Source organism: Anguilla rostrata, chromosome 17 (genome assembly GCF_018555375.3).
Source record: "Anguilla rostrata isolate EN2019 chromosome 17, ASM1855537v3, whole genome shotgun sequence".
NCBI classification, from domain to species: domain Eukaryota; kingdom Metazoa; phylum Chordata; class Actinopteri; order Anguilliformes; family Anguillidae; genus Anguilla; species Anguilla rostrata.
This window is the reverse complement of record NC_057949.1, coordinates 23822702-23834376: the sequence shown is the minus strand read 5'-3', so window position 1 is coordinate 23834376 and position 11675 is coordinate 23822702. Positions and strand designations below refer to the sequence as shown.

The 11675-nt window shown below is 46.4% G+C and overlaps 1 protein-coding gene across 1 annotated transcript in view; it reads right to left on the bottom strand.

The window, feature by feature from the left end:
* Nucleotides 1-649: 649 nt before the first annotated feature.
* The window catches only part of LOC135242970 (protein sidekick-2-like), a 69344-nt gene continuing 58318 nt past the window's right edge, over nt 650-11675 (bottom strand). Inside the window, exons 38-45 of the mRNA XM_064314345.1 lie at nt 11503-11640; nt 10877-11038; nt 10317-10442; nt 9778-9942; nt 9318-9458; nt 8896-9061; nt 5778-5904; nt 650-2023 (exon numbers count right to left, since the gene is read on the bottom strand). Of these exons, the coding sequence (XP_064170415.1) occupies nt 1613-2023; nt 5778-5904; nt 8896-9061; nt 9318-9458; nt 9778-9942; nt 10317-10442; nt 10877-11038; nt 11503-11640 (1436 nt within the window). The 3' untranslated portion in view covers nt 650-1612. The remainder of the gene's footprint in view (nt 2024-5777; nt 5905-8895; nt 9062-9317; nt 9459-9777; nt 9943-10316; nt 10443-10876; nt 11039-11502; nt 11641-11675) is intronic.

Genomic DNA, 11675 nt, shown 5'->3' with positions numbered 1-11675 from the left:
CTCAAACAACACACAACTCTGGTCTTCATGTTGATAAATGCCAATAACAGATACCAAATGCAATTAAAAGGCTTCAATCAAAACTAAATACTGAAAGCTCTCTTAAAGCTGCACTAAGGAAGCAATTGAACACACGTGACTAATCAGAAACACCGTGATGCTATTTGTCCCAAACATTACGATGCCTTGAAATGGGGGGGGGGAGGGGTGTCTGCAAGTTTAAAAAGCTCTGTAATTTCTACATGGTGAAACTCAGTGTATGTCCTTGTTGAGTCACTCTGGATGTGTTAAATGTCTAAAAGTAGAAGCAAGCAGAATTTGCATCTCAATGCATATATTTTAGCATTTTAAAAAAATATATACCTCACATTTTGGATAGTTTTCCATTTAACATATACCACATTTTCATGATGGACCATGCCAAATGGATTAAAGCAAATGAGACAACGCTGGTATTAAACACTGGTTATTGTGTACTCAGCTGAATAAACACTGAAAAGCTCCACTCGCACAGATACAATGGAGGTTATTCATAAGACAGTGATGTTATCTGAACTTTGCCAGCCATTGTTTGGTAAGTGCGCTAAATGCAATATGACTGGTCATGAATGATGCCAAGTTGTTCAATCAAGAGAGAAGAGAAGCGCAATTCAAGGCTGTGTTCACGTTTTATGAATTACCCTTTGATAGTCCATCTCATCTTCACACTGACGTTGCAACATTGCACTGTTCTCCAAAACACTTTCACCTCGACTGCATGATGTTTACACCTGGTTAAAACATGGTGAACCTCACACCATAGTGAGGTGGTGGCAGAGGGGGCAGAAAGACAGAGTCAATGCAGAGTCACTGTTGCTAAGCAGAGAAGCAGAGGAGTCTTGACACCAGTCCCTGGCTCGTCCTTCCACCAATGATGTCATCAACAGGAACGACGCACACACGGCAGTCGCCGTTCTTCAGTGTGACCGGGCGGGGTGTTGTCACCCTGGTGTGATTTTCAAGTGACATCACCGTGGTGTGGCACGGAGGCGTCCTCGTCATCGTCGCTTGACATGAGGTTCAAATCGCGGCAGCATGAGATCTTTAACATCTTGGCGGTGTGGACAGTGCTCTGTAGAAAGCAGACGACAGCAGTGGTCTTGGCTTCTTCCAGCTTCCATTTTCTGTGCCTTTTTTTTCTCTGCATTTCTGTTCAATCATCATCCACTGATGTCGGTTATTTTTAAATAACTCCTCTTCAGAGAAGAGCAATATTTTTTTCCAAGAATCTCACAGGCTTATTCATTTGCTGATGTGAAAGTGAAAGATCAGCTCAAGAAATCTTTTAAAGCTGCAAAACAGTTCTGACTGATGTTCAGAAAACACACACGGGCATACACAGACAGTCCTGCACACAAACACAGGTATGCACAAGCTTAAAAAGGATCTGTTCATGTTTCTGAAAAATGTAGTTGTTATTTTCCATTAAACAGCACTGTTAGAATGGAAAGAACCAAACAGAAAAAAGAAGAAACCAGTAGAAACAATGACAAAAAAAATCAAAAATCAAGATATTCAGAGTTGCTATAAATATTAGAATTTTTTGTTTGTTTTTTTGTGTTTTTCCAACACGTCAAACGAAAGAGGAGAATCCGGCGACGGGTGTTTGCGCACCTGGGCCCAGGCTGGAGGGTGGCCTGTAGGGGGCGCTGTGATGGCTGGGAGAACTGGGGGACAGCGGGGCGGGGGTGGGAGTCCGGCTGCCTTTAGAGCTGAACAGGGCACCCCGGGGCGGGGCCTGGGGCTGGGGGGCGCTGTTGGGCTGCGGCGGGGGAAACGGGGGCAGGGGCGGGAGGGGGGGCGGCGAGGAGCGGTGCTCTGCCCGTGCCAAATCCAGCTCGGCTTGGCCGTAGGCCTGGGGCCGGGACAGGTTCCTCTGCTGACGCCTCCAGGAGTTGTAGTAGGTGGGGTCGCTGATGTAGTGGTTGACGAAGGAGTGCGTCTTACGCCTGTCTTCCTCCACTTCATACTCGCTCTCGCTGCCCTGCGGTTGTAAATGGTTGTAAATGGTTAATAAACTACATTGTTTCAACCCGTTTTATTATTTTACATTTTATTCTATCCCATTTTATTTGTTTATAGTGTGTCTATTTCGTGTTATATCATTTTATTCTATATTTTCCTGTTTTAACTGTTTATTATTATTATTTCCTTGATGTGAAGCACTTTGGGCTGCTACTGCTGTATGAAAGGTGCTATATAAATAAAGTTTATTATTATTATTACATTTACTTCCAAGATCGTCAACTTACTTCCAAAGATCTTTTTTTTTTTTGGCTTCCATGCAATCTAATTTGTATCTTTTAGTAACCAGCATCTCATAAAAACACATTCTGGACAAGGTTTATGCTTCTTTTCCTAATGAACTATATTTGCTACATTTGCATAAACACAGTGTCCATAACACACCGTGGTCATAAAACAGAGTAACCTGTTAACACTGTGAAATCAGATTTTGTGCCTTTTTTAGTTTGGGAATATCAGCACTGCTTGTGCTTGAAGTAGCAAATATATTAATCTTGCATCATTTAACCTCAGTAAAGGATGCAATGTTTGAAATTGCGATTGATTTCAACCTGGACAGAGAACACTCCATTCCACAGAGATTGAAGTCACAAAGAGAATCAATTCTACAAAGACAATTATTTTTTTGCCAGCTGAACCCCACCCCCTGCACCCCCACCACTACCACCACACAATAAAGAATGTGAGTATCACTGCAGACTCCACACTTCCCTCTGTGTTCCCCTAATGCAAACATACATTCCCTAGAACAACTGGGGAGGAGGCAGTCTTCAGAAATATGGGGTGTTTGTTCTTATTCCTAGGCCTAAACACTGGAAGTCACGGGCCTGCGTTAGCACAGAGCTCCGACCGTCAGCAAAAAGATGGCTTTTCAAGGACTCCCATTTCGAAAGACTGTTCCTCCCCCTGCCCTGATCACATGACAGGAAATGGCCCATTTTTTAAAACACTAAAACCACATGTTTCTTGATTGGTGGGGGTGGGGGTGGGGGGGGTTGGGCTTTTTTGATTTTTCATCATAGGTCTTATTTTCTACAACTTGAAGCATGAAAACCACAATTGTTCAACCTTTCCTGCCGTCTTTCGAACAGGCAAGAGAAGTTTCACAGCCGCTCGGATGAGCTTTACAGGGACACGCAGTCCGTTGTGTGATGCAGGGAGTTCAGTAAATGGCCGCTGAAAGAATTTGCAGTATGTCAGAGGAGACACTGCTGGTGATGAATTACAGTAAAAAGCCCTGGTTTGCTATTCACAGGAAACAACCCCCCCCCCCCTTTTATGATTAAGGACTGCGTTAAAACCGGATGCACAGCTAGGTAACTAGAGTCAGCCATTTTCTATCATAAGTACCACTTAAAGAAGGCATCTCTTAACATGTGTGAGGTAAATGTTCTGCTATTTTTTTAAAATCATGAACCATTTGACCTCAATGGCAATATCTCCTGCTGTGTTATTTTTATAATAATAAGAAATTATTATTATTATTATTATTATTATTATTTCTGTAGGAGACTATCCCTAATCTCTGGTCATTCTTCAGATCCAAGTTGGAAAATAATCACAATGATGGCAACCATAAGCCATAACCTCATGTTAGGAGAGGTTATGGCCTATGTAATACAGGCTCAATCTTTTTCCATTAAATGAAATGGAAAAAGATATGTCCTGGTAAAGGTAAATGAAAATGTAGCACAGCAGCGCTAAAATGTTATATTTCAAAGTAAAATTAAATAATAAAGTGGATCTGAGCCGTCCCATGTCTTTGTTAAAAAAGTAACCTATTTTACCCCAGGTTTGATGCCTTTTTGTTTTTGCGTGTTCATTCTCAACGCTGTCATTTGGGGAGCTTGCAGACCAGCACACACTTCACTTTCTAAATATGGTATGCCCGCCACTGTCTCTTTTCACTGTGCAGTCCACCAGTTGAGCTCACACAGACTTTGAGTTAGAGGGCACTTCTTCTGCAGGTTGCGCAAACAGACCGTGGATACCTGATGGGGGTGGGGGGTGGGGGGGATTCCCCAGGGGTGTGGACTACAATACAGGGGCGTGGACTACAACACAGGGGCGGAGCTCACCCACATGGCAGAACGGTACCTTAAACAGGACGAGCTACCCAGAAGCCCGCCACATCTCTGAATGCATCATTTGCAGTCGCTTGACATAGTAACCGTACGGCTTGTCGTCGCGTTCATACGTTGCAGATTTGAATCTGCATTCCCCCTTAAAGCAGGTTCAACTCTGCCTGAACCTGTTCGGTTATATTCTGTCAAAGGCATTCTAAATATACCACTCAAGTAGGTTCACCAACATGACAGCACACATCCAGAGGTAAACAAGGTCTTAAATCTCCTGCATCAGAATTACCATCACTCATGTCCTAAAATATTGGGAGTAGTCACAAAGCAGGATGTTAGTGCATACTGCGCATGTATGTTTGTGTGTGTGTGCGTGCGTGCGTGTTTCTGTGTATGCCTGCATGTTTTCATGATTCAATGCATCTGTGTGTATGTGTGTGTATGTCTACATACGGTTGCGTGTGTATAGGAAAGTGTGTGTATGCATCCTCCTCTGTGTGGGCATGCGTGCAGCCCATTTTCAGAAGAATTTGTCCCCCGTCATTACTGCACAGTGATGTACCCCTGAGGAGCCTACTTACTGTAGCCTGCGCTGCTCAAACATCCAGCTGTGTAAATATGTAACACGCAAAAAAGCCAACAGTGTAAATGGCTACGGCGATGGACGTCTGCTGAGAATGTAAATAATGACAGCAGTGTGATGCGCTCCGAGCAGACGTGCAGCTCACTGAAGCAGATCTTTAAAAAGACGATGCTTTCACACAGGTTATTAATACCAGCAGCAGCACCTGTGACACTCCCATAACGGTTTCCGGGGGGCCTAGAATACATGACCGGTCACACTGGATTATTATTTTTTTTTTAATTTTTTTTTTTTAAGAAAGAAAAATAGAATAAGAAAAACATTCCCAGATAAGTCTGGAGAAGTGTTTCAGGACCCCGTGACAGAAGGTGAAGGAAAACAATTAGCTTTCATGACATTTTCTCAGCCATCAGTCTCTTAAACAAGCAAATCCTGCCAGTGCATATGTGATCTATACAAAACAACACAACTTAAAAATGTTATTAATGGCAGCAGGGACAATTCCCAGAAAGGCCAAGGTAATATCATGGAGGGGGTGGGGGGCACTCCTGCGACAGACAAGGGGAAGCAGAGGAACGATGACGCTGATAGGGTCGTTAAATGAGGGAGAGAGTGAGATAATCACTGTTGACGCGTCCCCAAGCACAGGAACTGGCTGTCACATTGATTTAATGGTGCCAGGGACACCTCCTACAATGTGACCCTCCCCCCAGTTCATGCGAAGGGGACCTTTTCATCTTGAACAGCCATTTAAAACAGGCCATGGAATACACGTGTTATCTTTTTCAGCCCATGATGCATGGCTTTTCATTTTGACACACTGAATTCTGTTTCTGGGGGTACTCACTTAAAAAGACAGCACTGTGTGTGTGTGTGTGTGTGTGTGTATGTGTGTGCATGTGCTCGCGTGTGCGAATGTGTGTGTGTGGGTGTGTGTATGTGTGTGTGAGTTGTATGTGTGCGTGTGCGTGCATGCGCGTGTGTGTGTGCACATGTGTGTGTGTGCGTGTGTGTGTGTGCGTGTGTGCCTGAGACAGGCTGTGGGGTTGTACCTGTGAGTCTGAGATTTCTGACGGCTTCTCTGTCAGGCTGCTGCTGTCTGCTCTGAGGTCGTTGTACTTGGTGCTGACGTCCTCGTCAGAGTAATGCAGACAGCCAGGGGTAGGCCGAGGGGGAGATCTGGAGAGAGAGAGAGAGGGAGAGGGAGAGGGAGAGGGAGAGGGAGAAGAAGAGGCAAAGGGAGAGGCAGAGGGAGAGAGAGATATATAGTGAGAGAGATAGAAGAGATACATAGAGCGATACAGAGAGCAAGAAATACAGAGGTAAAGATAGAGAGATATCAATGGCCTGGCAAACAATAAATAACTGCAAAGAAAGAGGTTGGTGTTGTACAGTATCTGTACCAAAAAAATGAGCCAGCCTGCAGGCCCCTTGTCTTATCACTCAAGACTTGGAGCTATTATTTATGCTCTATCCTGATGACCTTATTTTGCTACAGAAAGAACAGGGACAGAATCGCAGCCCAGATCTGCTGGTGAAATACTGACAGACCTGGGCTCTGGCATTTGAGATGAAAATCACATGATTAACAATATTTATTTAAAAAAGATGTTTATCTTAGGGTGAGAACTACAAACACAGAAAAAGATCTTGATGCTGATGAAAAATTAAGCTGGACATAAAAGATTAACTTGGCAGTGAGTAAACAGAAAAAAATGCAGAACACGTTATTAACTTGAGAGAAAAGAACTGAATTAGTTCTGTGAATATCTATCAGCTTTAGGAAAAATGAAGCAGAGATACAAGCAGAGTTAGGTCAGAATGCATTTCACATTTGCACACCAAAGTAGAATTCTAAACAATTTCTGTCCACAGTCTGCATCCATTGGCCAGTATTGTAAATAAAACCACCAGGGTTTTCAACAAAAGACTTCTTTTGTTCCTCTTTTCTGACCTCTTCCCAAATTTTCAACTGCCAGTTCCTGCTACTGCTTTACCATCCGCCCCTGCACACCTGCAACTGAAGACTGAACACACCTTTAATTCACTTACTGAATGGCCTGTGATAAGTGAACATCAAAAGGAAAAAAAAACTGAAACAGCTTTGTTTTGAAAAGTTGCTGATGCGTATCTGGGTGTGAGAGGAGCGGCAGAAAGAGTGAGGGAGGAGAACTGGCAAATTACAGTTTTTCGAGCAGGGCCCCTAGCATAGGGGTCATGACCCCATGTGACCCTGGAGTGAGACAGGTACAAGGAGTGAAGATGACATTGGTGGGTCCACTGACCAAGTCGGCTCTCCTGTCTCATCCTTCATGACTCCTGTGGGAGGATCTAGGGTCAACTGAATCTCCAGCACATTATTGGCTGTCACCATGGCAACATCCTCAAGACATTTCAGACACCCTGGCAGTGAATGACTGCAATGTGTCTGTCAGGGAAGGGAGCTGTCTGTATTCTCTCTCTCTCTGGCAAATAAACACAGACACACAGACACTCACACACACACACACATACACAATACCAGTCATTATTATTAAACAGTCCAGAATACACAGCACAGTTACAAAAGCAGACCTGAGGACAGGAAAGGGTTAACACAGAGACCCAAAGGCGAGGTATCCACAGCTGCGCAGGGTGACACTGGCTGGGGGCTGGTGGGGGCCAGTGTTCTGGGTAGGGTGTGATAAAGTGCCTGTTTAAAAATTGAGAGGAAGCTCAGATGGGATGAAAGGGGGGTGGTGGAGGTGAGGAGGGGGGGGGGGGTGGTGCTTAATTCTAAATTGCCTTCTACCATGCTCCACTATCTCAAAGTGGTGAATTAATAATTCAGTGCTTCCCCCGTCTGGTTCAACCCCCCACCACCCCACCCCCGTGAATGGGGTGGGGGAGCGGGGGCTGCTGTGGGGGGAAGATTGACACCCTAACGTCCTCCCGTACCAGCCTCCAGTCCCCAACCCCCACTAACCCCTCCCATGGCAAGGGCTCATTAGCAGAATTGTATCCAACCCAGACCACAGCTCTTCTAAGTCAGGAAGAGTCACCCCTTTGATCCCCAACCAGGCCTCTCCAGCCAGGCCGTACAAGCTTAATCAGGCTCCCCCCCTCCCTCAAACGCACTCCACCCAGTCCCAAACGCCTGTGCCTCAGCTGCGTCCCACAGGAAACCCACCCGAAAAGCACTGCCCACCAGCACGTCCAACGACCCCCCTTTGGAAGGGGGGAGGGAGTTTGGGAAGCACTCTCTTTGATTCATTGACCTCGGCACAGAACACGTATTTTCTTTGAGTGGATCACCTGCCAACACTCACTTTCTGTCAAAGGAACCAGGTTTGCTGGACAAGGCAGTTCATTATCTCAACAGGAAATATGTTAATCGCCTGTCCTCTTTATTTCTACACCACACTCTTCGAATACAAGCTGGAAATAATCCACTTTGAACTTGAGAGTGCATCGCAGCCCTTATTAACCCAATTGATTAGGCACACCCAAAGGAGCCCTTGCATCCTTCACAGATTCTCTATAGCAACCAGATGGCCAACTCCTTTGTTCCTGCACACATTCTCTATAGTGGGGCTGTCCAGTCGTGACTGAGAAGGGCAGGTGCGGGTAAAGCCTTTTTGCCCTCACCCAGCACAAACACACCTCAACTGAAATCAACTGAAAACGGTCTTCAGTTAAGACATTAATGGGTTGACAGCAGCCTGTACCTTCGCTACAGTATGGGAAGTTGAATGAACATTTGGGAAGAGGCATGTCCGAAGGAAGAACACCCAATGCGACCAGCATCTCCACTGGCTGTGCCTGCTTCAGGAGAATTCATAAGATAAATGAAATGGAAGTGATTTGGCTTCAGTGGCAGTGGAGATGGAATTTCCAGTGCTAATAAGAATAAAAGAGCAGATTTAGCCAAATCTGTGGCCACGACAGCCCTCACCCCTTCACACACACACACACACACACCTGCACACACACGCACACACACACACACACAGATACACCTGCACACACACATACACGCACACACACAGATACACCTGAACACACACGCACACACAGACACACAGATACACCTGCACACACACACACACACACACACACACACACACACACACAGATACACCTGCACACACGCACACACACACACACACACACCCTGCTCTGCAGTCTCACCTGGCGTGGACACCATTCTTGCGGCAGAAGGAGTTCTTGGCGGACAGCCGGCGGTTGCCGAGCTCCAGGGCGGGGAAGCGGGCCTCGTCCAGGCTGGCCATGGCCCCGTGCGAGAGGGGGACGGCGTTACAGGAGGACGGGTTCACTGGGCGGAGATACGAGGACACTGTGCGGGGGTTAGATCAGACAGACCCCAGGCCAGGGTCTCTCTCCACTGCCACTTCTGTCGATATTAGCGCTCATTCTACTTCCACAGCTACAGATGCTACCGTTTGCCCTCCTGCTAATGATGCTAATGCTTATTCTACTGCTAGCTTACACAACTGTTTCTTCCACTGCTATTGTTCGAACTGCCGCTTTGACCTCCAAAAACAATATTTTCACCACACCGCCTCTCCCCCACTGATGCCCCCCTTGCCCACCTGTGTCTGACTTCTTGGTGTACTTCTTGTTCTGTCCCCGAATGATGAGAATGAAGACCAGGAGGAGGATAAAGATGAGGCCCACCAGTGCGGTCACCAACAGAAATGACCACTCTTCATAGAAGGGCGCCACCCTCTGGGCTGGGGTTGTCAAGGCAGCACATACAACAGCAAGGAAGTCAAAAGCAAACTTAACACCTCAACTAGGAATGTTGACTCATGCCAAACAAAATGGGTACACCATCAAGATCTATTAATTCCTCACTCACTATTTCAAGTTCGTACTTAATACTTGCTTACAACTGCTTACACGAAGCACAAAATTCAACACATCCTTATTATCACAAAATCTTTAAGAGCCCTTTGGATTTTGGTCAGTCATGACATAAGTGTATATTAGCTATGGGGAGCACAGGAGAAAAAACGAACACTGAATCCTGAACGCGTAGCTTTAACTAACCAGAGATGGAAGGTGACGGCACACTGGGTGAGCCGTAGCCGTAATCATTGACCCCAATGACCCGGAAGTCATAGCTGACCCCTTCCTTCAGGGTGTTCATGTCAAGCGTGTACGACGTCACTTCCTTTGGGACGTTCTTGACAAGGATGTCCCACAGTCCCTCATCTGAGATAGATGGAGGGAGAAGTTCACATGAGAGCAAACAGAAATTGCACTCTACAGACATGTTTCTATGGTGACAGAAAACCACCCGCAACACTAACTTAATAAAATAACTAGCAGTATTTAAACCACTCCCATTGACATTCACACTACACAGGCTACACACACTGTACCAGTTATTTTGATCATGATCAGGAAGACATCTAAATTTGCTATTTGAAGACATATGCCAGACTACATTTTAATAAGGGGTGGGGTCACAGAAAAACTGTTCCCCCTTTTAGTGGATTATGGACTCAGGGAGTTTGGGTGCCCCTGCTCCTGGCACTGTTTTCTTAGTCTGTGATAGACAGCACAGCCCATACTTTCTGGCTGACCTGAAGGCCTAGCCTCGATGACATAGTGGGTGATGGGGGCTCGTCCGGGATCCCCATTTGACCAGTGGAGGGTGATGGCCGTGCTGGAGCGGGATATGAAGGGCTCCCCTGGGGGGCCAGGTGCTCCTGAGGGAGGGGGGGGGGATAAACACCTTATGGCACCGCACAACTGTCTCCACACACCTCACACCTTACACCCCACGATCATCACTACAGAAGACACACATCATCTCGACAATGTTACCAGGAAGTCAGATCGAGAAGAAAACAAGCAAGAGCGAGCCAAGATAGGACAAGGGCAATAAGACAACCAGCAGAATCACAAAAAGAGTAAAACGTAAATACTACAAACAAACAACAAAAAACACACAAAACGTGGAAAACATACAAGATACGACAGTGTTCAAACGTTCCAAACGAACGTGCAGCATTCGACAAGGAGACCACACACTGTCGGTCTTTCAGGAGGAATAGAACAGAAACGGATCAACACGGGCAGTCAGACAGGCAAACGGTCACTCGGGCAGACAGAAACACAGGAAGACACGCGTGCGCCAGACCTTCCCCAGGCCCTGTCGTAACGTTGGCCTCAACGTGGGGTCCGTAGGTGAAGGTTTTGGCCCGGATGCGGAAGTTGTAGGTGACTCCTTCCACCAGGTCCTTGATCTTCATCCAGTGGGCGGCACTGCCTTTCACGTCGACCGTCACGATCTTACTGACGCCTGAAGCAGAATGACCACAGGAGAACACTCAGGTGCAGATAAACTCCCAATCAGCCAACCACAGACAATCACACACACACAACATGGTCTTCACAAGGTGGAAGGCTAAATAGGGACAGATACAGTGTGCAGTCATAACATAACGTAATGTGTAACGTAAAACAACACAACAGAACACAACACAACGTAAAATAAACATAACACAACACAACAAAACGACGAGAACAGGCCATTCAGCCTAACAATGCTCGCCATTTTCCTAACTAAATTGTACCTAGTGCTCTGATCACCTACAGACTAGATGGTATCTAATGTCGTATCAAGCCCGGTCTTGTAAATCCCCCGAGTTTCTGTCTCCACTGTGTGACCGGACAGGCTATTGCACACATTGGCCACCTTGAGAAACAGTCAGCATTGAGAAACAGCACATGAGTTCTGCACGTGCAGAATGGGGTGGGGCCTACCATCCACGGGTGTGCAGGGCTCGTAGACAAGGCGGTACCCCTCGATCATGCCGTTGGGGTGCGTGGGCTCCCCCCAGGATACGTTGACGGAGGTGGTGGTGAGCTCGCGGAAGTGGATGAAGCTGGGAGAGCTGGGCGCTGAGAGGCAAAGGCGGTAACAGGGTATATCACGG